This window comes from Aquarana catesbeiana, linkage group LG02, assembly GCF_042186555.1.
Source record: "Aquarana catesbeiana isolate 2022-GZ linkage group LG02, ASM4218655v1, whole genome shotgun sequence".
NCBI classification, from domain to species: Eukaryota; Metazoa; Chordata; class Amphibia; order Anura; family Ranidae; genus Aquarana; species Aquarana catesbeiana.
The window spans coordinates 52275392-52302641 of NC_133325.1; the positions used below are offsets into that span (position 1 = coordinate 52275392).

Below are 27250 nucleotides of genomic sequence, written 5' to 3' on the forward strand. Positions count from 1 at the left end.
GTTTCCCCCAGATGTAAACAGCGCCATTTTTAAATATTGAAAGCATCTGATCAGACCCATCTTGGTGTGATCAGATGTTTTTAGGGGCAAAGGTGACATCTGGAGTTTAATGTTTCTATAGATGTGGAAAACGTTACCATTATACATTTGTTATATATCATTTTCAAGTTATCAAAATCTGGAACAGGAGAAAATCTGTACAACATTTTCATTTGGTTGAATTAAATTGGTTGTCTAGTCTTGTTTACCTTCTGGAATCCCGAAAGTGTCAAGGTTAAAATTAGGTGGTGTGGTTGATATCATGAGATATGTTACGTATTGAGTTTAGGGGGATTATTTGGGTGAGAGCAACAGAGCGTTGTCAATCTATAATAGGAAGTGCCTGAGAAAGCATCTTCAAGGTAGAATCACCAGGGGTTATTTTAATGAAAGCTACAGATGTAAGAAGATTGAAGTGAACATTTAAGATCACATTAACATGTTAAAACTCATATGAGAATATAGTGGTTAAGTTTACATCTACTTTAAATATTCTCCTGGGTGTCTTTTCCCAAGTGAGAGTATATAGAAGGAAAACAGAGCAGTATATATAAATACATAGTTAGTCAGGTTGAAAAAACACACAAGTCCACCTAGTTCAACCAAAAAAAAAAACCTATACCCACAGTTGATCCAGAGGAAAGCAAAAACCCCCAGCAAAGCATGATCCAATTTTCTATCGCAGGGGAAAATATTCCTTCCTGATTCCCCGACAGGCAATTGGATTTTCCCTGGATCAACTTTACCTATAAATGTCAGTGGTTTTGACAAAGCACTTCTATAGTGTGAAACGCGTCAACCTATCTGTATTTCCTCTGCCTGTACCCATCCAGTGCTTTTAATATTTTTGCTTCCATAAAGACTTTGTACTTTACTGTCTGTGTGGGTGTGCTGCCGATCCGAAGATTCTCAGTTCCAAATGTCAGGACCCAGTTATATTATGTACATTTAGGAAAGAATCCAGGCCTTTTTTAAAGCAATCTACTGAGCTGGCCAGAACCACCTCTGGAGGAACTCTATTCTACATTTTCACAGCTCTTACTTTCAATATTTGGAGATGAAATCTCTTTTCCTCTAGTTGTAAAGAGTGCCCCCTTGTCCTCTGTGGTGGCCTTACAATGACTAACTCAACACCATGTTCACTATATGGACCCCTTATGTATTTGTGCATGTTGATCATATACCCCACTTAATCTCCTCTTCTCAAGAGAGAATAAATTCAGTTCCTCTAATCATTTCTCATAGCTGAGCTCCTCCATGCCTCTTATCAGTTTGGTTGCTCTTCTCTGCACTTACTCCAGTTCCCTGATATGCTTTTTGAGAACTGGTGCCAAAACTGAACTGCATATTCCAGATGAGGTGTTATTAATGATTTGTACAGGGGCAAAATTATATCTCCCTGTCATGGTTATGCAATAGAGTTTGTCGATCAGCATACCTGTCTCCATGTGTTCATCTCTAGAGACCAGCTGACCCTCACCTGACTTCTTTTGTAACCTCTCCTCTAAGCATGGCTCCACCCCAGGCCCTTTCAGGGAACCCTATATTAACCTGTGCACTGCAAGCCAGCAGTGCTGATCAACCATTGTCTGTGTGTACTTGCTGTGTTTCCTTCATCTGATTCCTGTTACCGACTTTGGCCTGTTCTTAACTATTCCTGTCTGCTCGTGACCCTGACCTTTGGCGTGTTCCCGACCATCCCTGTTTGCCTGTGACCCTGAACCTTGGCGTGTACTCTGTTGTCCTTGTCTGCTTGTGGCCCCGACCTTGGCTTGTCCCTTACTTTCCTTGTTGTTCCAGCCTGCTGCCTCCTTCCTCTTCTCCTGTAGTCTACCATGAGCGTGAGCTGTGAGACCCTGGGGGCCGCGACCTGGAGCCAGACTGCAGCGCAGTCCATCCTCACCATTAAAGGCTCTGGTGAACACCTGCTGGCTCTTAGACTCCGCGCCCTGGGGAATCTATGCTCTAGCTCCCAGTGGGATCTGTGTCAGTGATCCAGTAGACCTGCTTCCTGAACCTCCCAGGGTTCAATCCGCAGCAGTCAGCCGTAGGGTCCACTACCTTGCGGTGCACTCCTGATCCCAACAGTGTGCATCTGTCACCCAGCCTCTAGGTGACCTGACAGTTTGATCAGCCATGGACCCGGCAGTTGTGCCGCTACCCGCAGATGATCCGCTGCAGGGCTTAGTTCGTAGACTTGAGACCCAGGAATCGCATCAGACCCAAGTGATGCGATTCCTTCAGGATTTGGCATCCTGTTTGGAACAGGTTCAGGCCTCATTAGGACCCCCGGTTCAACAACCTCAACCGCTATCTGCTGCTGCACCTATCGCACCAGTCGCAGCCACACATTCATTACAACCGCCAGCTCCGGCCCGTTTCTCTGGAGACTCCAAGGCTTGCAGGGGGTTCCTTAGCCAGTGCACGATTCATTTTGAACTTCAGCCCCAAAACTTCCTGTCCGATCGGGCGAAAGTAGCCTATATTATATCCCTTCTATCCGGCGAGGCGCTAGCTTGGGCTGCCCCTCTGTGGGAACTGAATGATCCAGTGGTTTCTAGCCTGTCTGATTTCTTGAAACTTTTTCGGAATATCTTCGAGGAACCGGGTCGTGTCTCCTCAGCGGCTAGCGCTCTTTTACGTCTCCGTCAAGAGTCCGCTTCTGTGGGACAGTATGCTCTTCAGTTTCATATCCTCACAGCTGAATTGAGCTGGAATAATGAGGCCCTAGTTGCAACCTTTTTACATGGCCTCTCTGATAGAGTGAAGGATGAATTAGCAGGAAGATCGCTTCCTGCTGATCTGGACGGTGTCATCACCTTGTGTAACCAGATCGATATTCGCTTTCAGGAGAGGGCCCTGGAAAAAAGACGCCAGCACTCCCCGTTCCTTAGGCAGCTTGAGCTCCCAGTCCCTCCTCTTCGATCCGAGGAGGACCCCCTGCCCGCTGAGGAACCTATGCAGCTGGGCTGGACCAAGTTGTCTCCTGAAGAACGCGCTAGGCACAGAACTCTGGGCCTGTGCCTCTACTGTGGGGCCAAAGGTCATTTTCGTGACACTTGTTCTCTTCGCCCAGAAAAACGATTGGGGCTAATACATCTGGAAGGTGGAGTATTAGACCCTGAAGTATCACCTTCACTTTCTCGTCTTCTTCTTTCTGTGTTCCTTCATGTCGGCGCTTCCTCTCGTTCGGTCTCGGCACATCTGGATTCCGAAGCCGCTGGCAATTTCATGGACTGGGGAACTGCGTCTTCCATGAGACTTACCCTTTTGCCCCTTACTACACCTTTGGTGGTCTTGGCGATTGATGGCACTGTTCTCCCAGGAGGCCCTATTCGCTTCCAGACCCTCCCTGTTAAGATGTCGGTAGGGACACTCCACCAGTAGTGGATATCCTTCCTTGTCTTACCTAAGGCTTCGTCTCCTATCATAATAGGTCTTCCTTGGTTACGGCTCCATTCTCCACATGTTGACTGGACTGCTGGACAGATCTTGACTTGGGGTTCCTCCTGTTCCTCCTCCTGCCTACTCAAGGTTACCCCAAAAGAGAATACTCCTGTTGCCACCATACCAGTATCTTCTGCTCTTCCCGCTGCGTATAGCGATTTCTGGAATGTCTCCTGCAATAGTCGGGCTGAGGCACTCTCTGGGTCATGTGGTACTCTGGATGAGAAGCCTACCTGTGAACCTGAGCCGATCAGTCACTCCAGTTTGCATGGCCATTTCTCTTTGCCTGTCCCTGGACCCCCTTGGACACACACCCAGGCTGACTCGTCCACCAGTTCCACATTCGCTACGCCCTGCGATGCAATTCTGGTGGTCGCTGCACCTGGCAATGCTGTTCAGTCGGCCTCTGCACCAGTCCAGCCTATGCCCAGTGAGCTTCCTGCTTCTTGTTCAGGACCTTCTGTAACCTGGCCTCACCCTACTGCTACTACGTCCATTCAAACCTGTTTAAGAGGCTCAATCCATCCTTTGGATAGACTGCCTCATTCGGCCAGGTGGGGTTTTCAATCTTTTGTTCAGGGCTCTCTGCATTCTGTTTGTGTTTCAGCTATCCAGCTTAACTCTTGTGACACGTCACCTTTTAACCAACCTGACCTCAGGTATCCACTAACCTCTACCCAGTCTGATGGTTCTGTGTTGGATGTCCAGCACATCTTTAAGGGTCTGGGGGACCCTGCTCAGACTTCTGATGGTCTTCTCATGCCCTTACCCATTTCTAAAAAACCTTTAGTCTTCAATAAGTCCTTTCGTCCTCTCCTTACCTTGGTTCCGGCCTCTGAGGATAATCTAAAGTACGAGGTTAGTCAAGTTTTGGATTCCCGGCTCCGTAAATGCATTCTTCAGTACTTCGTACATTGGAAAGGGTTTGGTCCTGAGGAGAGGTCTGGGATCACTGCATCTGAGGTCTTTGCTCCTCGTCTATTGAGGAGGTTCCATCTGGAGTTTCCCTTTAGGCCTGGGCACAGGAGGGGGAGGTCTTAAGAGGGGGGGTACTGTCATGGTTATGCAATAGAGTTTGTCGATCAGCATACCTGTCTCCATGTGTTCATCTCTAGAGACCAGCTGACCCTCACCTGACTGCTTTTGTAACCTCTCCTCTAAGCATGGCCCCACCCCAGGCCCTATCAGGGAATCCTATATTAACCCGTGCACTGAAAGCCAGCAGTGCTGATCAACCATTGTGTGTTAGCCTCTGTGTGTACTTGCTGTGTTTCCTTCATCTGATTCCTGTTAATGACTTTGGCCTGTTCTTAACTATTATGTCTGCTCGTGACCCTGACCTTTGGCGTGTTCCCGACCATCCCTGTTTGCCTGTGACCCTGAACCTTGGCGTGTACTCTGTTGTCCTTGTCTGCTTGTGGCCCCGACCTTGGCTTGTCCCTTACTTTCCTTGTTGTTCCAGCCTGCTGCCTCCTTCCTCTTCTCCTGTAGTCTACCATGAGCGTGAGCTGTGAGACCCTGGGGGCCACGACCTGGAGCCAGACTGCAGCGCAGTCCATCCTTACCATTAAAGGCTCTGGTGAACACCTGCTGGCTCTTAGACTCCGCGCCCTGGGGTATCTTTGCTCTAGCTCCCAGTGGGATCTGTGTCAGTGATCCAGTAGACCTGCTTCCTGAACCTCCCAGGGTTCAATCTGCAGCAGCCAGCCGTAGGGTCCACTACCTTGCGGTGCACTCCTGATCCCAATGGTGTGCATCTGTCACCAAGCCTCTAGGTGACCTGACACTCCCTCTCTGGAGTCCTTACCTCTCTTAACCACTTCCAGCCCAAGGCTGACATGTGACGTCCTTGACTTTCAGTGGGAATATCTGAATGATGCCTGCAGCTACAAAGAAAAAAAAATTCAAGTGCCCCTGTCCCCGGTAGCTCGCGCACAGAAGCGAACGCACCTCTAAATCCCGTCCACATATGTAAACGCCGTTCAAACCACACATGTGAGGTATCGCCGCGTGCATTAGAGCAAGAGCAATAATTCTAGCACTAGACCTCCTCTGTAACTCTAAACTGGTAACCTGTAAAAAAATTTAAAGCGTTGCCTATGGAGATTTTTAAGTATGGAAGTGAGTGTGTGCAATTTTAAAACGTGACATGTTGGGTATCTATTTACTCGGCGTAACTTAATCTTTCACATTATACAAAAAAATTGGGCTATTTTTACTGTTTTAATATTTTTTAATACATGAAAAAAAACGCGTTTGAAAAATTGTTGCGCAAATACCATGCGACATAAAAAGTTGCAATGACCGTCATTTTATTCCCTAGGGTGTCTGCTAAAAAAAAAACCCAACATATAATGTTTGGGGGTTCTGAATAATTTTCTAGCAAAAAAAATTATGATTTTTACATGTAGGAGAGGAGTGCCAGAATAAGCCCGGTATGGAAGTGATTAATACAAGAAAGGACTTTGCTCGATTTGGAAACTGCAGCTTGGCATTGCATGCTATTATTAAGCTTATGATCTGCCAAAACCCCCAGATCCTTCTCCACCATTGATTCCCCCAGTTGTACTCCCTCTAGCATGTATGATGCATGCATATTCTTAGCCCCCAAGTGCATAACTTTACATTTATCAACATTAAACCTAATTTTCCACCTAGTTGCCCAATTAAACAGTGCATTGAGGTCGGCTTGTAAGTTGGAGACATCCTGTAAGGTCGTTATTCCACTGCATAGCTTGGTGTCATCTGCAAAGACTGAAATTGTACTTTTAATCCCAGACCCTATATCATTTATAAAGATATAAAAATATAAGGGTCCCAACACTGAACTTTGGGGTACACCACTGATAACCTTAGACCATTCAGAGTAAGAATCATTAACCACTACTCTCTGAATTAGTTTTTTTAGCCAGTTTTCTATCCATTTACAAACTGATCTTTCACAGCCTGTAGACTTTACCTTACGCATAACCCATGTGTAAGGAACTATGTCACACGCTTTTGTAAAAGTATACCACGTCCACAGTCCAAGGTTTTACTTACCTCCTCATAAAAAGGAATCAGGTTTGTTTGACAACTTTTGTCTTTCATGAATCCATGCTGTCTGCTGCTTAAAATATTTTTTTGCAACAAGAACTCCTCTGTGTGGGCTTTTATTAAACTCTCCAGTATCTTTCCGACTATAGAAGTTAAACTAACAGGTCTATAGTTACTTGGTAAAGACTTTGATCCCTTTTTAAATATGTGCACCACATTGGCCCTATGCCAATCTAGTGGTACCATTCCACTCATTAACTAAAAGTTAGAAACAATGGCTTTGAAATGACAGAGCTCAATTCTTTTACGATCCGTGGGTGGATGCCATCTGGTCCAGGTGCTTTATCCACCTTTATTCTGTCTAAATATTTCTGGACCATATCACTTTTGAGCCATTGTAGATCATTTGGGGCTGTGTCACTACCACCCCCATTATGGACATGAGCTCCCCCGTGCTCCTTTGTATACACAGAGGTGAAGAAAGTATTTAATACATTTGCCTTCTCTTTGTCCCCAGTCACCCACTCTAGATTATTTTGTAAAGGGCCTACATGCTCAGCCCGGACCTTTTTACTATTAATATATTTGAATAATTATTCGGGGTTTGTCCTGCTATCTTTTGCAATCAGTTGTTCGTTTAGAATTTTTGCGTCCCTCATTTCCTTTTTATATATTCTATTATATTCTTTGTAACATTTAAACGATGTTCCTTAATTTTTATATTTTTTAAAAGCTTTTTTCTTATTATTTATAGTTTTTTAACTTTGGCCGTGAGCTGCATAGGTTTTATTTTTAGCTTTTTAAACGTATTGCCCATGGGAATATACTTTGCAGTATATGTTCTGTAGTTCTTTCTATAACATTAATAATGACATTTTTCTGAGTTGCTCTTGGGTGGAAATACATTGACCTAGCTGCCAGTAGGAACTCATTCATGATTAATGTGTATAATGACCTTTCACTGTCCAGACGCTGAAGAAAAAATTGGTTTTATAACCTGCGACCTTGACTTTGTGAGAGGTATTACTTGATATGGGTGTCGCCGAACTCCAATATATTAGGAGGGTAGATTTGTTGTATGATGTGAACTATGTCATAGTGCAAAAATAATTTCCTGGTCCCAGTCTTTGGTTGCATTTGGTTGCCACTCCGCATATGGCATTCATTACTGTTGTTGTATGCACATGCATTGCATTTAGCTGGCAGGGAACTGCAGTTGGTACAGAAACCATCTTCTGTATACCCCCTTTCTGATTTCAGCTTACCTCCATGCTCTATACCAGATCTTTAATGCAGCCTTTCTCTGGTCACAGCAAACATTACATTGTAGTAGAGTCAGCAGGCTGATGGACAGACCAGACATCAGGCAAACTGATCCTAAACAGAGTCCTGCCTCCAGACAAGTAGACAGGGCAATGGATCCAAGCAATCATAGGTACATTCCAAGACCAGAACATTTAGACCGGCCTTTCTCAACCTTTCCAACACAGAGGAACCCTTGAAATAACTTTTCATTCTCAGGGAACACCTGCTAAAATGACTATAACTACAACTCATGTTAGATTAGGGGGTGGGAAGAATGCTCCTTACACTTGTGGTCATTGGGAAGAATTACCCCCTCATAGATAGCTAAAAAGATCAATGGTGTCAGTGGGAACTTATCTGAGAGGCAGAAACTCCTCATTGCTCAGGGAACCCCTAGCAACCTCTGGAGGAACCCTAGTTGAGCAACCTTGCTTAAGTGGCTCTTGCAGCACATCATGTGACAATACCAGCAGCTAAAGTTATGCGCCAATCTTGACTTTTCCTGTGAAAGTCACACATGGCCCCACCCGTACATTCTATGGGGATGATTTGCTAAAGGCAAATAGACTGTGCACTTTCCAAAGTGCACTTGCACTCTACAAGAGCAGTTGCTTCAGAGCTTAGTAAACGAGCAGAAGCTCTATTGACTTCCATCATCCAATCAAGTGCAAGCAAAAATGCATTTTTTACATTTTCATCCATTAAACCTACCCATCTGCTTAAAGTACCAATAGGGAGGCTCAGGACGTGACAGGGCCAGGCTCAGCTTTTACAGGTTTGTGTATAACTTCGGCTTATAGCTCTGACCCTCCTGATGGTTGTGATGCGTGGTTCTCACTGAAGATAACATTTTCTTAGTATTTTTATATTACATGTTTGATTGCCCAGATTTGTGGCAGATTTAATAAAAATTGTTCATGTTTATTGCTGTCAGACTCTACTACATAGGGCTCTGCCTTAAGCTAATACCTGGTGGGCCCTTGTGTCCTTCAATGACTCCGTACAGGGGCCCCTACCTGTGTTATTGCAATACATTTGAGACAGGTGTCTAAACAGAGGCATTAAAGGCTAAGTTTACCTTTGTTCCCCTTTTTTTTTTTTAATTCCAGCTCCCCTATGTACCAATATAGCATTAATGTACTTATTTTGCAAAAATAAAACAGCTTCCCATTAATTATACACCGGATAACCTCACTTTCTTCATAGCTGTTTAACCACCTCAATACCGGGCACTTTCACCCCCTTCCTGCCCAGGCCATTTTTTAGCTTTCAGCGCTGTCGCAATTTGAATGACAATTGCGCAGTCATACAACACTGTAACCCATTTATTTTTTTTAATCTTTTCTTCACACACATAGAGCTTTTTCTTTGGTGGTATTTAATAACTGCTGGGATTTTTATTTTTTACAACATTTTTTTTTTGTACTTTTTTTCAACCTTTAATAAAATAAATCTGTGCTGATTGTTTACTAAAACAGTGTTACATACATGTTAGGTAGGTGAATTAGTCATAGAGCAATAGCTCTATCATGCATATTGAAGTCGCTATATTTGGTCTGGGCATCTAGGCATTAATGACTTCTGTTCATGAAAGAAATAATCTCTTAGCCAATGAAAAGCTCAGTCAACTTGAAAAAAGTGAAACAGTGGTGAAAAGTTAGGAATTATCATAAACCGGGGAAGAGAAGTGTAGAACTATTCATGGGATTACTATGTAATCCATTCAATGCTAACCCATGGAGCCAATATTAAGAAAGGATAAATGTCAGGATTAGCACTTCATAAATTATTAATCCCACTCTGTCTCCTTGTAAGCCTGTCAGTGGTACATCTGTGTAAGAAATATAATGGAAGGAATTCACGCTACAAAGGATTTATAGAATGTAATAATTAAAAGAGTTACCGAAACATATTGAAGACAGACTCGGTTATTAAAATAGAGCAACTTTACCAAGCTATCAGAGTCGCCGGCTCCATAGACCTTGAACGTTGATGTCATTGGAGAAGGGGAATGAGGGAGAGCACTGTCAATTAATCAGTAAAGAATGATATTTACCAAGACTGTGTTACTTGTGGAATCACTGATTCATCCCAACAGGACCTGGCTCTTCAAACCAGAGAGGGGTAGAGAAGGCGCCACCTGAGTGTAGTATAAACAAATGATGTTTAATGACACCAGGTAAAAACACACTTACAGGATAAAAACATATAAAAGGCTCATCTGTATAGGTATGTGGTCCTCGGTGTTCCCTCTGATCCTGTGGTGGAACACACCACCAGAGGGAACACCGAGGACCACATACCTATACAGATGAGCCTTTTATATGTTTTAATCCTGTAAGTGTGTTTTTACCTGGTGTCATTAAACATCATTTGTTAATACTACACTCAGGTGGCGCTTCCTTCTCTACCCCTCTCTCATCCATCACAGAGCCAACTCTCTGAGGACAGCAGCCGCCTAGTCTACCAGTCTACTTTAACCATTACATTACCGGTTACCACTTAATCCTTCAACTTCCAGCCTGTCCCCTATGGACTAAGTTGCTCAGCCCTTTATATCTCCTGTTATATATGGACTTGTGTGTTTGCGCTTACAGTTGCCAATACTCTGTTTGGCTCTTCAAACCAGGCAAATGCCAACTCATGTCTACATTAGAAACACCAACCAAAACTTTTTGCTGTCCACAAATGTCGCTAAGTATTTTTTTAGGCTTGCAATGATAATCTGACACAAAAATACAAAAATTATATCAGACAGCAGCTGCTCCAAAGCCTTGAAGAAATGTGAGTTGTGTAACCCCAAAACACGTTGGTTATCAACCTAAATAAAAAGGATTTTACCGTGCTTGATCGTCTTTTTGATTGGTTACTTTGGTGGTCTATTGTCTATTGCATTTCGAGTTCTCATTCAAGGTTACTTTCTGGTTTGTAGGCACCTATGACCCAAACAGCAGTTTAATAACTACTCTTAATGTTGTTCAGATCCTACACTATTCATCCAGTAAGTATGAGCCTTAAAATATCTAGTAGTAGTTAGTCACAGTAAACTGGACTTGTTCTGCAAGGTGAACTTGTCTAAGCGACTTCCTAGCTTGTCCAAACCACTTCTTGGACAAGCTACAAAACGTCTTCAATATTAAAGAACAACAGTTAAAGGACAACTGTTGACTAGGGATGAGCCGAACACCCCCCTGTTCGGTTCGCACCAGAACATGCGAACAGGAAAAAAGTTCGCTGGAACACGCGAACACCGACACGAACATGAATAATCAAAAGTGCTAATTTTAAAGGCTTATATGCAAGTTATTGTCATAAAAAGTGTTTGGGGACCCGGGTCTTGCCCCAGGGGACATGGATCAATGCAAAAAAAAGTTTTAAAAACGGACGTTTTTTCAGGAGCAGTGATTTTAATAATGCTTAAAGTCAAACAATAAAAGTGTAATATCCCTTTAAATTTCGTACCTGGGGGGTGTCTATAGTATGCCTGTAAAGGGGCGCATGTTTCCCGTGTTTAGAACAGTCTGACAGCAAAATGACATTTCGAACGAAAAATTCCATTCAAAACTACCCGCGGCTATTGCATTGCCGACAATACACATAGAAGTTCATTGATAAAAACGGCATGGGAATTCAACACAGGGAAACCCCAAACCAAAATTAAAAAAAAAAAATGACGTGGGAGTCCCCCTAAATTCCATACCAGGCCCTTCAGGTCTGGTATGGATATTAAGGGGAAACCCGGCCAAAATGTAAAAAAAAAATGACGTGGGGTTCCCCCTAAATTCCATACCAGACCCTTCAGGTCTGGTATGGATTTTAAGCGGAACCCCGCACCAAAAAAAAAAAAAAAAAAACGGCGTGGGGTCCCCCCAAAAATCCATACCAGACCCTTATCCGAGCACGCAACCTGGCAGGCCGCAGGAAAAGAGGGGGGAACGAGAGTGTGGCCCCCCCCTCCTGAACCGTACCAGGCCACATGCCCTCAACATTGGGAGGGTGCTTTGGGGTAGCCCCCCAAAACACCTTGTCCCCATGTTGATGAGGACAAGGGCCTCATCCCCACAACCCTGGTCGGTTGTTGTGGGGGTCTGCGGGCGGGGGGCTTATCGGAATCTGGAAGCCCCCTTTAACAAGGGGACCCCCAGATCCCGGCCCCCCCCTGTGTGAAATGGTAAGGGGGTACTTACCACTACCATTTCACAAAAAAACTGTCAAAAATGTTAAAAATGACAAGAGACAGTTTTTGACAATTCCTTTATTTAAATGCTTCTTCTTTCTTCTATCTTCCTTCTTCTTCTTCTTCTGGTTCTTCTGGCTCTTCTGGTTCTTCCTCCGGCGTTCTCGTCCAGCATCTCCTCTGCGGCCTCTTCTATCTTCTTCTCCTCGGGCCGCTCCGCACCCATGGCATGGGGGGAGGCTCCCGCTGTGTGACGGCGTCTCCTCGTCTGATGGTTCTTAAATAACGGGGACGGGGCCACCCGGTGACCCCGCCCTCCTCTGACGCACGGTGACTTGACGGGACTTCCCTGTGACGTCACGGGGAATGCCACAGGGAAGTCCCGTCATGTCCCGTGCGTCAGAGGGGGCGGGGTCACCGGGTGGCCCCGCCCCCCATTATTTAAGAACCGTCAGACGAGGAGACGCCGTCACACAGCGGGAGCCTCCCTCCATGCCAGCATGGATGCGGAGCGGCCTGGAGAAGAAAATGAAGAAGAGAAGAAGATGAAGCAGAGAAGAAGATGAAGAAGAAGAGAAGAGAAGAGCGGGAGCCTCCCTCCATGCCAGCATGGATGCGGAGCGGCCTGGAGAAGGAAATGAAGAAGAGAAGAAGGAAGAAGAGAAGAGGATGAAGAAGAAGATGAAGAGAAGAGCGGGAGCCTCCCCCCATGCCATGGGTGCGGAGCGGCCCGAGGAGAAGAAGATAGAAGACGCCGCGGAGGAGATGCTGGACGAGAACGCCGGAGGAAGAACCAGAAGAGCCAGAAGAACCAGAAGAAGATGAAGGAAGATAGAAGAAAGAAGAAGCATTTAAATAAAGGAATTGTCAAAAAGTGTCTCTTGTCATTTTTAACATTTTTGACAGTTTTTTAGTGAAATGGTAGGGGTAAGTACCCCCTTACCATTTCACACAGGGGGGGGGCCGGGATCTGGGGGTTCCCTTGTTAAAGGGGGCTTCCAGATTCCGATAAGCCCCCCGCCCGCAGACCCCCACAACCACCGACCAGGGTTGTGGGGATGAGGCCCTTGTCCTCATCAACATGGGGACAAGGTGTTTTGAGGGCTTCCCCAAAGCACCCTCCCAATGTTAAGGGCATGTGGCCTGGTATGGTTCAGGAGGGGGGGCGCACTCTCATCCCCCCTCTTTTCCTGCGGCCTGCCAGGTTGCGTGCTCGGATAAGGATCTGGTATGGATTTTTGGGGGGACCCCACGCCGTTTTTTTTTTTTTTTTGGCGCAGGGTTCCCCTTAAAATCCATACCAGACCTGAAGGGTCTGGTATGGAATTTAGGGGGAACCCCACGTCATTTTTTTTTTAAATTTTGGCCGGGGTTCCCCTTAATATCCATACCAGACCTGAAGGGCCTGGTATGGAATTTAGGGGGACTCCCACGTCATTTTTTTTTTTAAATTTTGGTTCGAGGTTTCCCTGTGTTGAATTCCCATGCCGTTTTTATCAATGAACTTCTATGTGTATTGTCGGCAATGCAATAGCCGCGGGCAGTTTTAAATGGAATTTTTCCTTCGAAATGTCATTTTGCTGTCAGACTGTTCTAAACACGGGAAACATGCGCCCCTTTACAGGCATACTATAGAAACCCCCCAGCTACGAAATTTAAAGGGATATTACACTTTTATTGTTTGACTTTAAGCATTATTAAAATCACTGCTCCTGAAAAAACGGCCGTTTTTAAAAACTTTTTTTTGCATTGATCCATGTCCCCTGGGGCAGGACCCGGGTCCCCAAACATTTTTTATGACAATAACTTGCATATAAGCCTTTAAAATTAGCACTTTTGATTTCTCCCATAGACTTTTAAAGGGTGTTCTGCGGCATTCGAATTTGCCGCGAACACCCCAAATTGTTCGCTGTTCGGCGAACTTGCAAACAGCCAATGTTCGAGTCGAACATGAGTTTGACTCGAACTCGAAGCTCATCCCTACTGTTGACATACGATGACCTGGATAAATGAGAACCTTCACAGGCACTGAGGCCTAAATATACCTTAATATATAGGCTGCTACTGCTGACCATCTTTTGAAAATATGAGTTGCCTGGCTGTCTCTGACTCCAGTACACCCAGAAGAAGCATGGAGCAAAGCTTTAGAGTAAAGCCACCAAACTTGCTTGTTCCAGGTAGGTGTTGAAGCCTAAATACTGCTTGACTGCAGTGGCAGACTTCCTATTTCTTTTATGACAGGTTAGCTTTGAGGGGCCTTAGAACAAGTCTGATTATGGATTACTGAGATTATAGCAATGCATTTCTCCACAATACAGTGCATCCGAAAAGTATTCACAGCACTTCACTTTTTCCACATTTTGTTATGTTGCAGCCTTATTCCAAAATGGATTACATTCATTAATTTCCTCAACATTCTACAAACAATACCCCATAATGTCAATGTGAAGGAGGTTTGTTTGGAATCTTTGCAAATTTATTAAAAATAAAAAACTAAACAAAATCACATGTATTTTACAGCCTTTGCTCAATACTTTGTTGAAGCCCCTTTGGCACCAATTACAGCCTCTCTTTGAGTATGATGCTACAAGCTTGGCACACCTATTTTTAGGCAGTTTCTCTCAGTTCTTCTTTGCAGGACCTTTCAAGCTCCATCAGGTTGAATGGGGAGCGTCAGTGCACAGACATTTTCAGATCTCTCCAGAGATATTCAATTGGGTTCAAGTCTGGGCTCTGGCTGGGCCACTCAAGACCATTCACAGAGTTGTCCGTTGTCACTCCATTGTTATCTTGGCTTTGTGCTTAGGGTCGTTATCCTGTTGGAAGATGAACCTTCGCCCCAGTCTGAGGTCCAAAGTGCTCTGGAGCAGGTTTTCATCAAGGATGTCTCTGTACATTGCTGCATTCATCTTTCCCTCAATCCCGACTAGTCTCCCAGTTCTTGCCGCTGAAAAACATTCCCACAGCATGATGCTGCCACTGTAGTGATGGTATTGGCCAGGTGAGTGGTGCCTGGTTTCCTCCAGACATGACACTTGCCATTCAGGTCAAAGAATTCAATCTTTGTTTCATCAGACCAGAGAATTTTGTTTCTCATGGTCTGAGAGTCCTTCAGGTGCCTTTTGGCAAACTGCAGTTGGGCTGTCATGTGCCTTTTACTGAGGAGTATCTTCCGTCTGGCCACTCTACCATACAGACCTGATTGGTAGAGTCCTGCAGAGATGGTTGTTCTTCTGGAAGGTTCTCCTCTTTCCACAGAGAAACGCTGGAGCTCTGTCAGAGTGACCATCGGGTTCTTGGTCTCCTCCCTGACTAAGGCCCTTCTCCCCCAATTGCTCAGTTTGGCTGGGTGGCCTGCTCTAGGAAGAGTCATGGTGGTTTCAAACTTCTTCCATTTACGGATGATGGATGCCCCTGTGCTTAATGAGACCTTCAATGCTGGAGAAATTTTTCTATACCCTTCCCCAGATCTGTGTCTCAATACAATCCTGTCTCAAAGGTCTACAGACAATTCCTTGGACTTCATGGCTTGGTGCTCTGACATGCACTGTTAACTATGGGACCTTATATAGACAGGTGTGAGCCTTTCCAAATCATGTCCAATTAACTGAATTTACCACAGGTGGACTCCAATCAAGTTGTTGAAACTCAAGGATGATCATCTCAAGGATGATCAGTGGAAACAGGATCCACCTGAGCCAGTGTTGCCAACCATCAGTATTTTTACTGGCAGCCAGTAAAAAACAGGCAATTTTCTCCTGCCAGTAAATGCCAGTAAAAAGAAAAGGTTGCCAGTAAAAAATATGGCAGTGATGCTCGGCCCGGAGCCAGCCAAGACCATACGAGTGCCTGCTACAGTGTGTTCGGGCGGCTCTGGTGGAGGCGGTGCCTGAGCATGTCCTGTGATGTCATGGTGCAAGGGAGCCAAGCAGAGCGGCCAGAGCCTTGTGTGTGGGTCTGCGCAATGGGAGCAACACAGGCCAGTAGCGGGACCATCGGTGCTGTTTGGACTGGAGGGACCACCTGGCTTGGAGAGAGACTGTCACTGTGACTCAGGAGGGGACGTGTCGTGTCAGTAATCTGTACTGCTGCACACTGCTGTCAGTATCACTGTGAGAGTCAATTTCATGTGTGTGCTGTCCATTCTAATTTCTTGCCCTCCTGAGTCCTGTCCCTGAGCTACTTACTTACTATATCGAAAATAAAATAAGAAATATGTTTTTTGCCTTATTATCTACCTTAAATCAAATTGCTAATTACATATTGTACATGTTTGTAGCCTAAATAGTGAAATTTGTACTTAAAACTGTAATTTTGTAACTTTTGGAAATGCCAGTAAAAACTTGGCTGTGCCAGTAAATTATGGGTTGTTGTGTCAGTAAATTTCAATCTGTTAGGTTGGCAACACTGACCTGAGCTCAATTTTGATCATCATAGCAAAGGCTGTGAATACTTATGTACATGTGATTTTTTTTGTTTTTTATTTTTAACAAATTTGCAAAGATTTCAAACAAACTTCTTTCACATTGTCATTATGGGGTATTGTTTGTAGAATTTTGAGGAAACTGAACGTAATCCATTTTGGAATAAGGCTGTAACATAACTAAATGTGGAAAAAGTGAAGTGCTGTGAATACTTTCCGGATGCACTCATATTATACTGAATTGTAATAAAACGGCGTTAGCTTATGTAGGTTTATATACAGGATCTTAGGCTGGAAGTCATTTTTCAGGCACAGATAAATGGAATAAAGTCCTGACTACGTGAGACACCATGTCAAATTGTCCAGATCAATCAGGCACATTTATCTTACTTTAATCCTTCACAAATAAAAGATGTTGTGAGCTGAGGAAGAACACCAAGCTCTACACAGATTCATTTTTCTGTTGAATCTCCATTTTATTCTAACTCCATTTTGTCTCTACATATTGAGTCAGAGTTCACATGGGCCCCAAAATTAGAAGCCACCATCTTGTATTCCTTTCAGATCTGTTGACCTGGGGGCTCAGAATAATAGGGTGTACACACGGTCGGACTTTGTTCGGACATTCCGACAACAAAATCCTGGGATTTTTTCCGACGGATGTTGGCTCAAACTTGTCTTGCATACACACGGTCACACAAAGTTGTCAGAAAATCCGATTGTTCTCAACGTGGTGACGTAAAACACATACGTCGGGACTATAAACGGGGCAGTGGCCAATAGCTTTCATCTCTTTATTTATTCTGAGCATGCGTGGCACTTTGTCGGTCGGATTTGTGTACACACGATCGGAATTTCCGACAACAGATTTTGTTGTCGGAAAATTTTATCTCCTGCTGTCCAACTTTGTGTGTCGGAAAATCCGATGGAAAATGTCCGATGGAGCCCACACACGGTCGGAATTTCCGACAACACGCTCCGATCGGACATTTTCCATCGGAAAATCCGACCGTGTGTACGGGGCATTAGTGTTATTAAAAGTCTATCTCTTCTGAGAACACATGTATAATAGACATTTTATGAAAAAAGGATAACATTTAAAGGACAACTGCACATTTTGTATAATATATCAGTATTGTAACGAGCCTTGCACACATGAAATGTTGTACTTTTTTACGCTTGAACTCAGATATTGCAATCGTCTGCCTAGCTTAACTCTGTTGCTAATTTAGGGATGTAGTATTTTTGCTAAAAATTATTTTTTGCATTTCTGTGATAGCAGCCTGTCTGTGTGCCTGCTAGTGTTCTTCAGCTTGCTTCAGCTCAAACTAGAGAGGTGGTTCTCTGTGTTATGGATGCTTGGTGACTTGGCTTGGGGGCCTGCTGAACCGGCTGGGAAGGTATTAGGGCCCATTTATGCCAGACTTGTCCAGTGCAGTGTGTTACATGTGTTGTGTCCTACGTTAAGGCGTGTTGTATTAGTGCAGACAATTCATTTGAATGCAAAGGACCAAAAATTGCCCATGTAGCATTTCAGGCAGTGTCTGTCGGCAGGGTGCTTTGGGTTCCATTCAGAATGAATGAAAAAGCTTCAATAGCAGAGCACTAAAATAAACCAAAATAATGGTCGACTACATCATCATTACCCAAGCCTTCATACACAGGAAGTGCTCTCCTGTACTTTACAAGTCCTATTACCTAAGGAAACTCGCTCCGGTCAGCTCCTTTTAGCTTACCCCCTGCATCTGTTAGCCAGGTGTTGGAAATGCTGAGATTTAGAAACATTCACCTTTCTGCATTAGCAGTGATGAACCGAAGAGCCATACGTCCCTGGCATTACACACTTGCTGACAATATCCAATAAGAAAGCAAGATTTTGTTAATGTTCAAATGTTATCATAGGGGTGTGCACAGGGTGTGCAGTGTATGCCTGGGCACATCCTAATCACCAAGTGGACATTACATTACACTTACATAGTTACATAGTAGGTGAGGTCGAAAAAAGACACACGTCCATCAAGTCCAACCGATGTGTATGATTATATGTCAGTATTACATTGTATATCCCTGTATGTTGCGGTCGTTCAGGTGCTTATCTTATAGTTTATTGAAACTATCGATGCTCCCCGCTGAGACCACTGCCTGTGGAAGGGAATTCCACATCCTTGCCGCTCTTACAGTAAAGAACCCTCTATGTAGTTTAAGGTTAAACCTCTTTTCTTCTAATTTTAATGAGTGGCCACGAGTCTTGTTAAACTCCCTTTCGCGAAAAAGTTTTATCCCTATTGTGGGGTCACCAGTACGGTATTTGTAAATTGAAATCATATCCCCTCTCAAGCGTCTCTTCTCCAGAGAGAATAAGTTCAGTGCTTGCAATCTTTCCTCATAACTAATATCCTCCAGACCCTTTATTGACTTTGTTGCCCTTCTTTGTACTCGCTCCATTTCCAGTACATCCTTCCTGAGGACTGGTGCCCAGAACTGGACAGCATACACCAGGTGCGGCCGGACCAGAGTCTTGTAGAGCGGGAGAATTATCGTTTTATCACTAGAATTAATCCCCTTTTTAATGCATGCCAATATTCTGTTTGCTTTGTTAGCAGCAGCTTGGCATTGCATGCCATTGCTGAGCCTATCATCTACTAGGACCCCCAGGTTCTTTTCCATCCTAGATTTCCCCAGAAGTTATCCCCCCAGTGCATAGATTGCATTCATATTTTTGCCACCCTAATGCATTATTTTACATTTTTCTACATTGAACCTCATTTGCCATGTAGTTGTCCACCCCATTCATTTGTTCAGATCTTTTTGCAAGGTTTCCACATCCTGCGGAGAAGTTATTGCCCTACTTAGCTTAGTATTGTCTGCAAACACGGAGATTGAACTGTTTACCCCATCCCCTGGGTCGTTTATGAACAAATTAAACAGGATTGGTCCCAGCACAGAACCCTTGGGGACCCCACTACCCACCTCTGACCATTCCGAGTACTCCCCATTTATCACCACCCTCTGAAATCGCCCTTGTAGCCAGTTTTCAATCCATGTACTCACCCTATGGTCCATGCCAACGGACCTTATTTTGTACACTAAATGTTTATGGGGAACTGTGTCAAATGCTTTTGCAAAATCCAGATACACCACGTCTACGGGCCTTCCTTTATCTAGATGGCAACTCACCTCCTCATGGAAGGTTAATAGATTGGTTTGGCAAGAACGATTCTTCATGAATCCATGCTGATTACTGCTAATAATACCGTTCTCATTACTAAAATCTTGTATATAGTCCCTTATCATCCCCTCCAAGAGTTTACATACTATTGATGTTAGGCTTATTGGTCTGTAATTCCCAGGGATGTATTTTGGGCCTTTTTTAAATATTGGTGCTACATTGGCTTTTCTCCAATCAGCTGGTACCATTCCAGTCAGTAGACTGTCAGTAAAAATTAGGAACAATGGTCTGGCAATTACTTGACTGAGTTCCCTAAGTACCCTCGGGTGCAAGCCATCTGGTCCCAGTGATTTATTAATGTTAAGTTTTCCAAGTCTAATTTTAATTCTGTCCTCTGTTAACCATGCAGGAGCATCCTGTGATGTGTCATGAGGATAAATACTGCAGTTTTGGTTACTGAAGCCCCTCGATTCCCTTGTGAAGACTGAGAAGAATAAATTCAATACCTTTCGCCATCTCCCCATTCTTTTTTGACCAGATGTCCTTCCTCATTCTTTATGGGGCCATTACTGTTTACATACTTAAAGAATTTCTTGGGATTTTTTTTGCTCTCCTCCGCTATGTGTCTTCACATTATATCTTAGCCGTCCTTATTGCACCCTTACATTTCTTGTTGCATTCTTTATGAAGTCTAAATGCTGATGATGATCCCTCAATCCCTATTTTTTGAAGGCCTTCTCCTTTGCTTTTATATGCATTTTTACATTGAAGTTAAGCCATCCAGGACTTTTGTTTGTTCTTTTAAATTTATTACCCAATGGGATGCATTGGCTAATGTCCTTTTTTAATATGCTCTTAAAGCAAACTCATTCCTCCTCTGTGTTCTTTGTTCCTAAGATTTTATCCCAATTTATGCCTTCTAGCAAGGTTTGTAGTTTAGGGAAGTTGGCTCTTTTGAAATTCAGTGTCTTTATATTCCCCTTATGTTTTCTATTTGTGTGATTTATACTGAAACTAATTGACCTGTGATCGCTGTTACCTAAATTGCCCCGTATTTCCACATCCGTGATCAGGTCTGCATTGTTGGTAATCAGTAGATCCAGTAACGCTTTATTTCTAGTTGGTGAGTATACCATCTGACCCATAAAATTGTCCTGCAAGACATTTAAGAACTGGCGAGCCTTAGATGAATGCATGGTTCCCTCCGCCCAGTCTATGTCTGGATAATTAAAATCCCCCATTATGATAACACTTCCCATCCTTGCTGCTAATCCAAATTGTGATAGGAGATCTGTCTCCCCTTCCTCCCTCAATTTAGGGGGCCTATAGCATACTCCCAGTATTATTTTCCCTATTTTCCTTAGCTTCATCCCTTTGGAGCTCTACCCATAAGATTCCACCTCCTCCCTAGCCCCCTTAGTGATGTCATCTCTCACATTCACTTGTACATTATTCTCTATATATAGGCATACCCCTCCCTCTTTTTTACCCTCTCTATCCTTGCGATAAAGGGTATACCCTTGAATGGTTGGCAGCAAATCATGAGAGCTGTTGAACCAAGTTTCTGAAATTCCCACAAAATCCAAATCCTCCTCATATAACAGTATCTCTAGTTCACCCATCTTGTCCGCCAGGCTCCTGCACACATTAGCATAATTGCTCTGTGTGCAGGTGGGGAGATGGGAAATATCTCCCTCTTGCCAGCCCTGCCATAAGAGAAGTGCCTATATAAATATATGTCTATGTGGACACACACATGCAGGTGTGTTTGAGCTTTGGGGTGCACCCCCTAATGCAATAGGCTGCGCAAACCTATGAATGTTATCCATTCGTCTCATCCTGCCCACCAAATGGTTGATTGAGTTTCATCAGGTACATTAAAAGATGGGACTGCGCACAGGATAGTACTTCCTGTGTTCTCATTCCTCCACAGGAGCCTAGATGGTCACTTAGGGATGATGAAAGTGTCCACCTTTTTGGTTGATTTTAGCAACAAAGTTAAGTTGGGCCAACCATGGCAAAACCTTTGTTTATATGGGAAAAAAGTACAGCATTTATATTGCTGAATTGATAGGTGTGCAAGGTTCATTGCAATACTTACTTTAAAAATGCAGTTGTCCTTTAAGGCATACAGTATTGTACAAAATTCTTAGGCAGTTGTGGAAATAAAGGGGGTAAGTCAAAAATGCTTCCAAGAATAATATCATGAATAGTTTTTTTCATTAATCAATAAACTTCCTAGAAAGGGCTGCAGAGAGAAAATAGCATAACGAAAACCAATATTTGCTGTGACCACTCTTTGCCTGTAAAGCAGAACCAATTCTCTTGCGTACACCTGCATGTAGTTTCTGAAGGTACTTGTGTGGTAGGTTGTTTTGAGCTCTTTTTGATCTTGGAGAACTTGCCACTGTTCCACCACAGTTTTTGGCTGACTTACTTAATTCTGTCTCTGCAATTAATCCCAGAATGGTTTAATGTTGAGATCACCGCTGTGCATAGGGCAATCTATTTTGAGATTTCTTACTCCTCTGTTCGCTTTAGATAGTTCTTCATTATTTTGGACATGTGTTTGGGGTCATTGTAATGTTACAACCAGATGTCTCCCTGATGGCAATGCAAGATGAATAAGAAATTGCCTGCCTCTCTGTAGTGAGGGGTATCATCTGTGACCAAATACCCAACTCCATATGCAGATATGCAGCTACAAACCCCCACGTAATGTCCACCACTCTTCACTATTTCTTGCATGAACCAGTCACATTTTGGCTGAAATAGTGCATTTGTTAGAACTAGAAATGTAACATTTTTTTAACATTTTGACTCCAGAGCTTTTTGATTACAACTCTTCCATGAAGAACACGTCTAAAAAGAATTCCACAGACTGTAGATGGGTGTACCAGGTTCCCATCTCCTGATTTCTGTGATTGACCACTGAATTTCCAGGCCTCAACCTTGCCGACTGTGCTTCTGCAAAAGAGCTTGGATTGCACCTGTCTGCTGTGAAATATTTGCTTGGGAGAGACCTTGATGATGTACTGCACAATGACCACCTTCGTTTGTGTTCCTGTACTCACTTGTTGTCGTGTGAGATTTGCGACATCTGTTGCAACCTCAGATTTTTAGCATGGTTGTCCTTGTCCCCTCTCTACATAGCTGTTTATGTCTCAGGTAATCACTTTGGCTCAACCTGTAGAATATCTTATTGATCTATTGATTATATTTGATTTTTCAAGCTTTGAGCTTAATGCCCAATGAGATTTCATGTTTTTTTTTGTTTTTTTTAACGGGAAAGTATTCTGTTACTGTTATTTTCCTTCTTTAAAACTCAGCACCAGGCGAAAATTTCTGTTTCCACCCCTCACCCCCCATTCCATTCAAACATGTTTTTTTTTGTTTTTTTTTTACCTCGCTGGCACAGTTTCTGGGTGTGGGGGGCACAAACACTGCAGTGTCCACACTGGGATAACAGGGCACCCACTGAGCAAATTTCTGCAGGTTCCTGGTTTGTCCAATGCATAGCCAGCATTATTTATATAGCATCTGTTGACCCAAGGCATGTCCAACGATCATTGTATTCTCCTTGATTCAGAATAAAATGCTGAAGTTGGCCAAACACATTGCTATTTGATAGAGAAATCAAAACTTTTGGATTCAAGTTTTTCAAAATTGTAATTGCAATTGTAAGACATAAAATTGTGAATTAAAATTGCCCCTATGAGTAATGCTATGAGTAAGCACTTGGTGTAAGTGCGAAACGCGTCACCTATTTTTGTACCACCCCACAGTCGTGTTGTCTACCCCATGATCCTGTATCTTGAATAAAAAGACGGATTTATCCATTCCGGTGTGTGGCTGCCCAGGTCTTCTTGTTCTCTTCTACTAAAATTGCCCCTATCGTAAACCAGGTAGAAATATCAAATCTTGGTCAGTTGAATCAGTTGAACTTTTAAGCAGTAGATTGCATAATTTTCCTCTTGTTTATCTATGAAGTTCCTAGGCATCCTCTCCATCTAACCCTTTAAAGAATAATTTCATATGCCAAGAGGCAAGTATCACTTTCCCAAAATTACATGTTCCCATAGGAATCACGGTACCACGTTGTAAACCCTCCTTCCACAAAGTAAAACCTTGGTGGAGATAAGCAGGCCTTTATTAAATTAAGGCCTACAAGGCAGTTGAAGTGTATCTAGAGCCCACATATTTTGCTTTTGGGATGAAGTAGAGAAAGATTAAAACACAGTGTCAATAATTTAGAAATATAGTTAAGGTATATTTACATACAGTATAGATGTACTCTCACTGCATAAACATAAGGCAAAAGCAAGGGCAAAATGTCACCTAAGAACCTAAAAAAAAAACCTGACAAAAACCTCTACATGAAAATCTCTACATTTATTCTCTTTTCTTAGCAAGCTCTGGGTAGTACTCAGAGATATTTATGTGCAGTGTTAGCAGCATAATTAGTTTGAAATCAATCTTGTCTTCTCTTATCAGAAATGAGTTCAGAGCCTGGACAGATGTGAAGCCAGCGAAAGCAATGAAGGCCAAGGTCCCGTACAAGCCTCCAGAAGCGAGGGTAGCCCTTGAAACCAGTTACAATTCCCAGTTCAAGGGGGAATGCAACCTGCACGTAACCAGTAACAACAAGCTGATGGAGCGTAGGAGAATACGAAGTCTATACAGTGAGCCCAGCAAGGAACCAACAAAGGTGAGATGTTTCCTACAGCTAGTGTCTTTACACATTTTATAGCACTGGTAGCTGTTCACTGTAGGGAATAGGAAGGTGGTGGTACCAAGAGATGGGGCTGTGTTGGAAAAAGAGGGAAGTTTGTATTCAGTTATCATGGTAGTCTGCTTCTCCTGAAGGTCTCTGCTGGCTACGTGAATGGTTGGAAGAGAAAGGGACTTTGCATAAATAAGTTGGAACTTAGACTTGTTTTTAGGGTCCAAGGCATAAGAGGCTGAAACAATTCTGTTCCATGGTGCCAATGCTGCAAGTTTGTAAGCCTGCTATTAGATGCAAACTATTGATTGCACATAGAATGTTTAGATAAACCCACCCATCCAAGGTTGGAGTCTCTCAATGTTTATCCAATCTTTACATAACACAAGCTTCTACAGTTCGTATTTTTTATGCGAGTTGTCCTCTCCTGCTTAACTCTTGACAACTGGAAGAATAGCACCATTAAATAGGGTGGCACCGAAGGGAAATGCCATATTTGAATATAATAGATAAAATTAAAGTAAAAGGATGACATTAAATGGATATGAGAGTCACGTTTCTTCCTCTTAACTTGTTGCATAATTTACTGACACTTTAGTTCCTAATACACTTTTCCAGGGCATTTTTCTTAGAGAATAGGTGCAGGAACTTCCCCCTTCTGAGTCATTTCTTGTCTCTGCCCCTTGCCCACTTCCAAGCACCACCCCTTGGTTCCACCCCCTACCCAACTCCCAGTACCACCCCTTTTAGAGAATACACAACTAAGTATTATTTTGTGTTGATAAGCAATTTGTATGGAATTTGTTAATAACAAAAAGAAAAGCAGTAAAGTAGATCTCCCGCAGCCAGCAACAATAGACCCTTCCCAGCAACAACAGATTCCCCCAGCAACAACAGATTTCCCAGCCCAGCACCAATAGACTCTTCAGCAGCCAGCAACAATAGACTCCCTCCCTCAACAGTAGATCCCTTCCAGCAACAATTGAACCCCCAGCAACATGCGCTCAACCAGCAACAATAGATTCCTCACCAGCAACACGACCTGCCCAGCAATAATAGACTGTCACGGAAAAATAGATGCCCTCCAGCAACAATAGATTCCCCAGCAGCCAGGAATAACAGACCCCTCCTAACAGTAAATCTCTTCCAGCAACAATTGACCCCCCAGCAACATAAACCCTCTCCCACCAGAAACGATAATAGACCTCCCCAACAATAATAGACCACCATGAAAAAATAGATTTTCTTCAGGAACAATAGATCCCCCAGCAGCCAGCAACAATGGACCCTTCAGCACATCCCAGCACCCCTTGCCATTACATACATTCAGTGCTGGAGGTGACGGAACTGCGTTCCCCTCACATTCCCACTGAGAAAAAATCCTGCACTTCTCTATTAAAAATATCTGCCTGGATTTGACGTCTAGTGTAGAAGTATCTCATCTGTGTAAGAAAAGCGCACAAGTGGCAATGGAAAAATTATAAGGAAGATTAAAAACATAGGAATACTCTTGTATTTTTTTAGCTATTAATCTAACAGGTATTTGGGAAAGGTGAAGCCCCACCTTCTGAACCCTATAATCCTGTTCCTCAACTATACTTTTATACAAACCTTTCTCTGCCCCCCTTTAACACACAAGCTCTACCTCCTACACGTACCTCAGAAGCTGCAACCTAAGTTGGGCAGTGTCCTCCTGGTGCCCTCCTGGGTCAATGCACAGCCAGTTGTCCCTAGCCCCTAATGTAAAAGCCATTAACCTTGTAAGAAGACTTTTTTCTCTGAGAGCTTAAAGTGTAAGTCCACCTTTACATTAAATCTGTAAGGCAAACTTACGCTGGACCTTAACCTTCAATGAGATAGCTAGAATGGGCAGGCTTCCACAGCATAGAGAACAGGACAGTGGCCCGTGGACAGCTGAGACTAATATTGAGGTCATCTTACCATGTAAAATGTGGACCTAGGAAAGGTTTTATCCCACCCAAATCTCTACAAAGCCTCCAGGCTCCAGGACCCAGACAGAACTTATTATGGTTCTGAGAAAACAAACAGCTTTTCTCTGCATCATTCATAAACCCTAAAGCCCCGCATCTGTATAAGAGAAACCTAGGTGACACATACACATCATTCAACTAGTGCTTCATTATACACTTCTAACACTAACTCACGGTGGAGCTGCTGATTTTTAGCAGGCTGTTACCGTCACCTTTTTACCTGTAATCTCACCAGTACCGGGTCTAGGGTCCCGTTGAGCTTATTATCAGACAGTGTAGGCACCACTTGAGCTTATTATCAGACAGTGTAGGCACCAGTCACTTGAGTGCCTTTCCAATGCTTCAATGGGAGATAACTGGAAGAAGCAGCAGGAAAGAGGCAGAAGAAGAGCTGCAGGGAAGTCCAAATACCTTTTCTTGGTGTAGCACTAAGGAATTGAAATCTTTGGGATGAATGTATCCTCAGCTCAGGACTAAATCTTTGCATCCTCTGCCACAGGATGTAGTAGTTTTCGATGAACAGCAAACACAGTACCAGAACCTTTAAGCCAACCCGGCAGTACTTGTGCGGTAGAGTAGTTTAGGATGCGTCCTCCAATTGAGTCACCAGGCCGTTATTAAGACCAGCCTTGCATGGTCCCTTCCAAGATGGGTCCTCCCCTGGATCTTCCCGATTGTCCGGCTTCTTCCCGCAGGACAGACAGCACAGGACCATCCCAGCAAGAGCAGGCCCCAGACAGGCTTCTGGGTCTACCCACTCGGCTGCCGCAACGCAACCCTCCGGGCCGGAGGACCGCGAGGTAGAACTCACTAACACATACCTCTAGGCCAGGAGGGCCACGAGGTAAAGCTTCTTGAAACATGGCGTCTGTCCCATAAATACTCTCTCCCAGAATGCAACCCGGAGGACCACCTCCGCCGAGTTGTCTACGGGACAGAA

General features: G+C 43.6%; 1 protein-coding gene across 2 annotated transcripts in view; it reads left to right on the forward strand.

Annotated features, from left to right (window-relative positions):
* The window catches only part of MAP6 (microtubule associated protein 6), a 179388-nt gene that overhangs the window by 68559 nt on the left and 83579 nt on the right, over window positions 1-27250 (forward strand). For both annotated transcript variants that reach the window (XM_073612882.1, XM_073612883.1), the window contains exon 2: window positions 24091-24304. In XM_073612882.1, the coding sequence (XP_073468983.1) occupies window positions 24091-24304 (214 nt within the window). The remainder of the gene's footprint in view (window positions 1-24090; window positions 24305-27250) is intronic.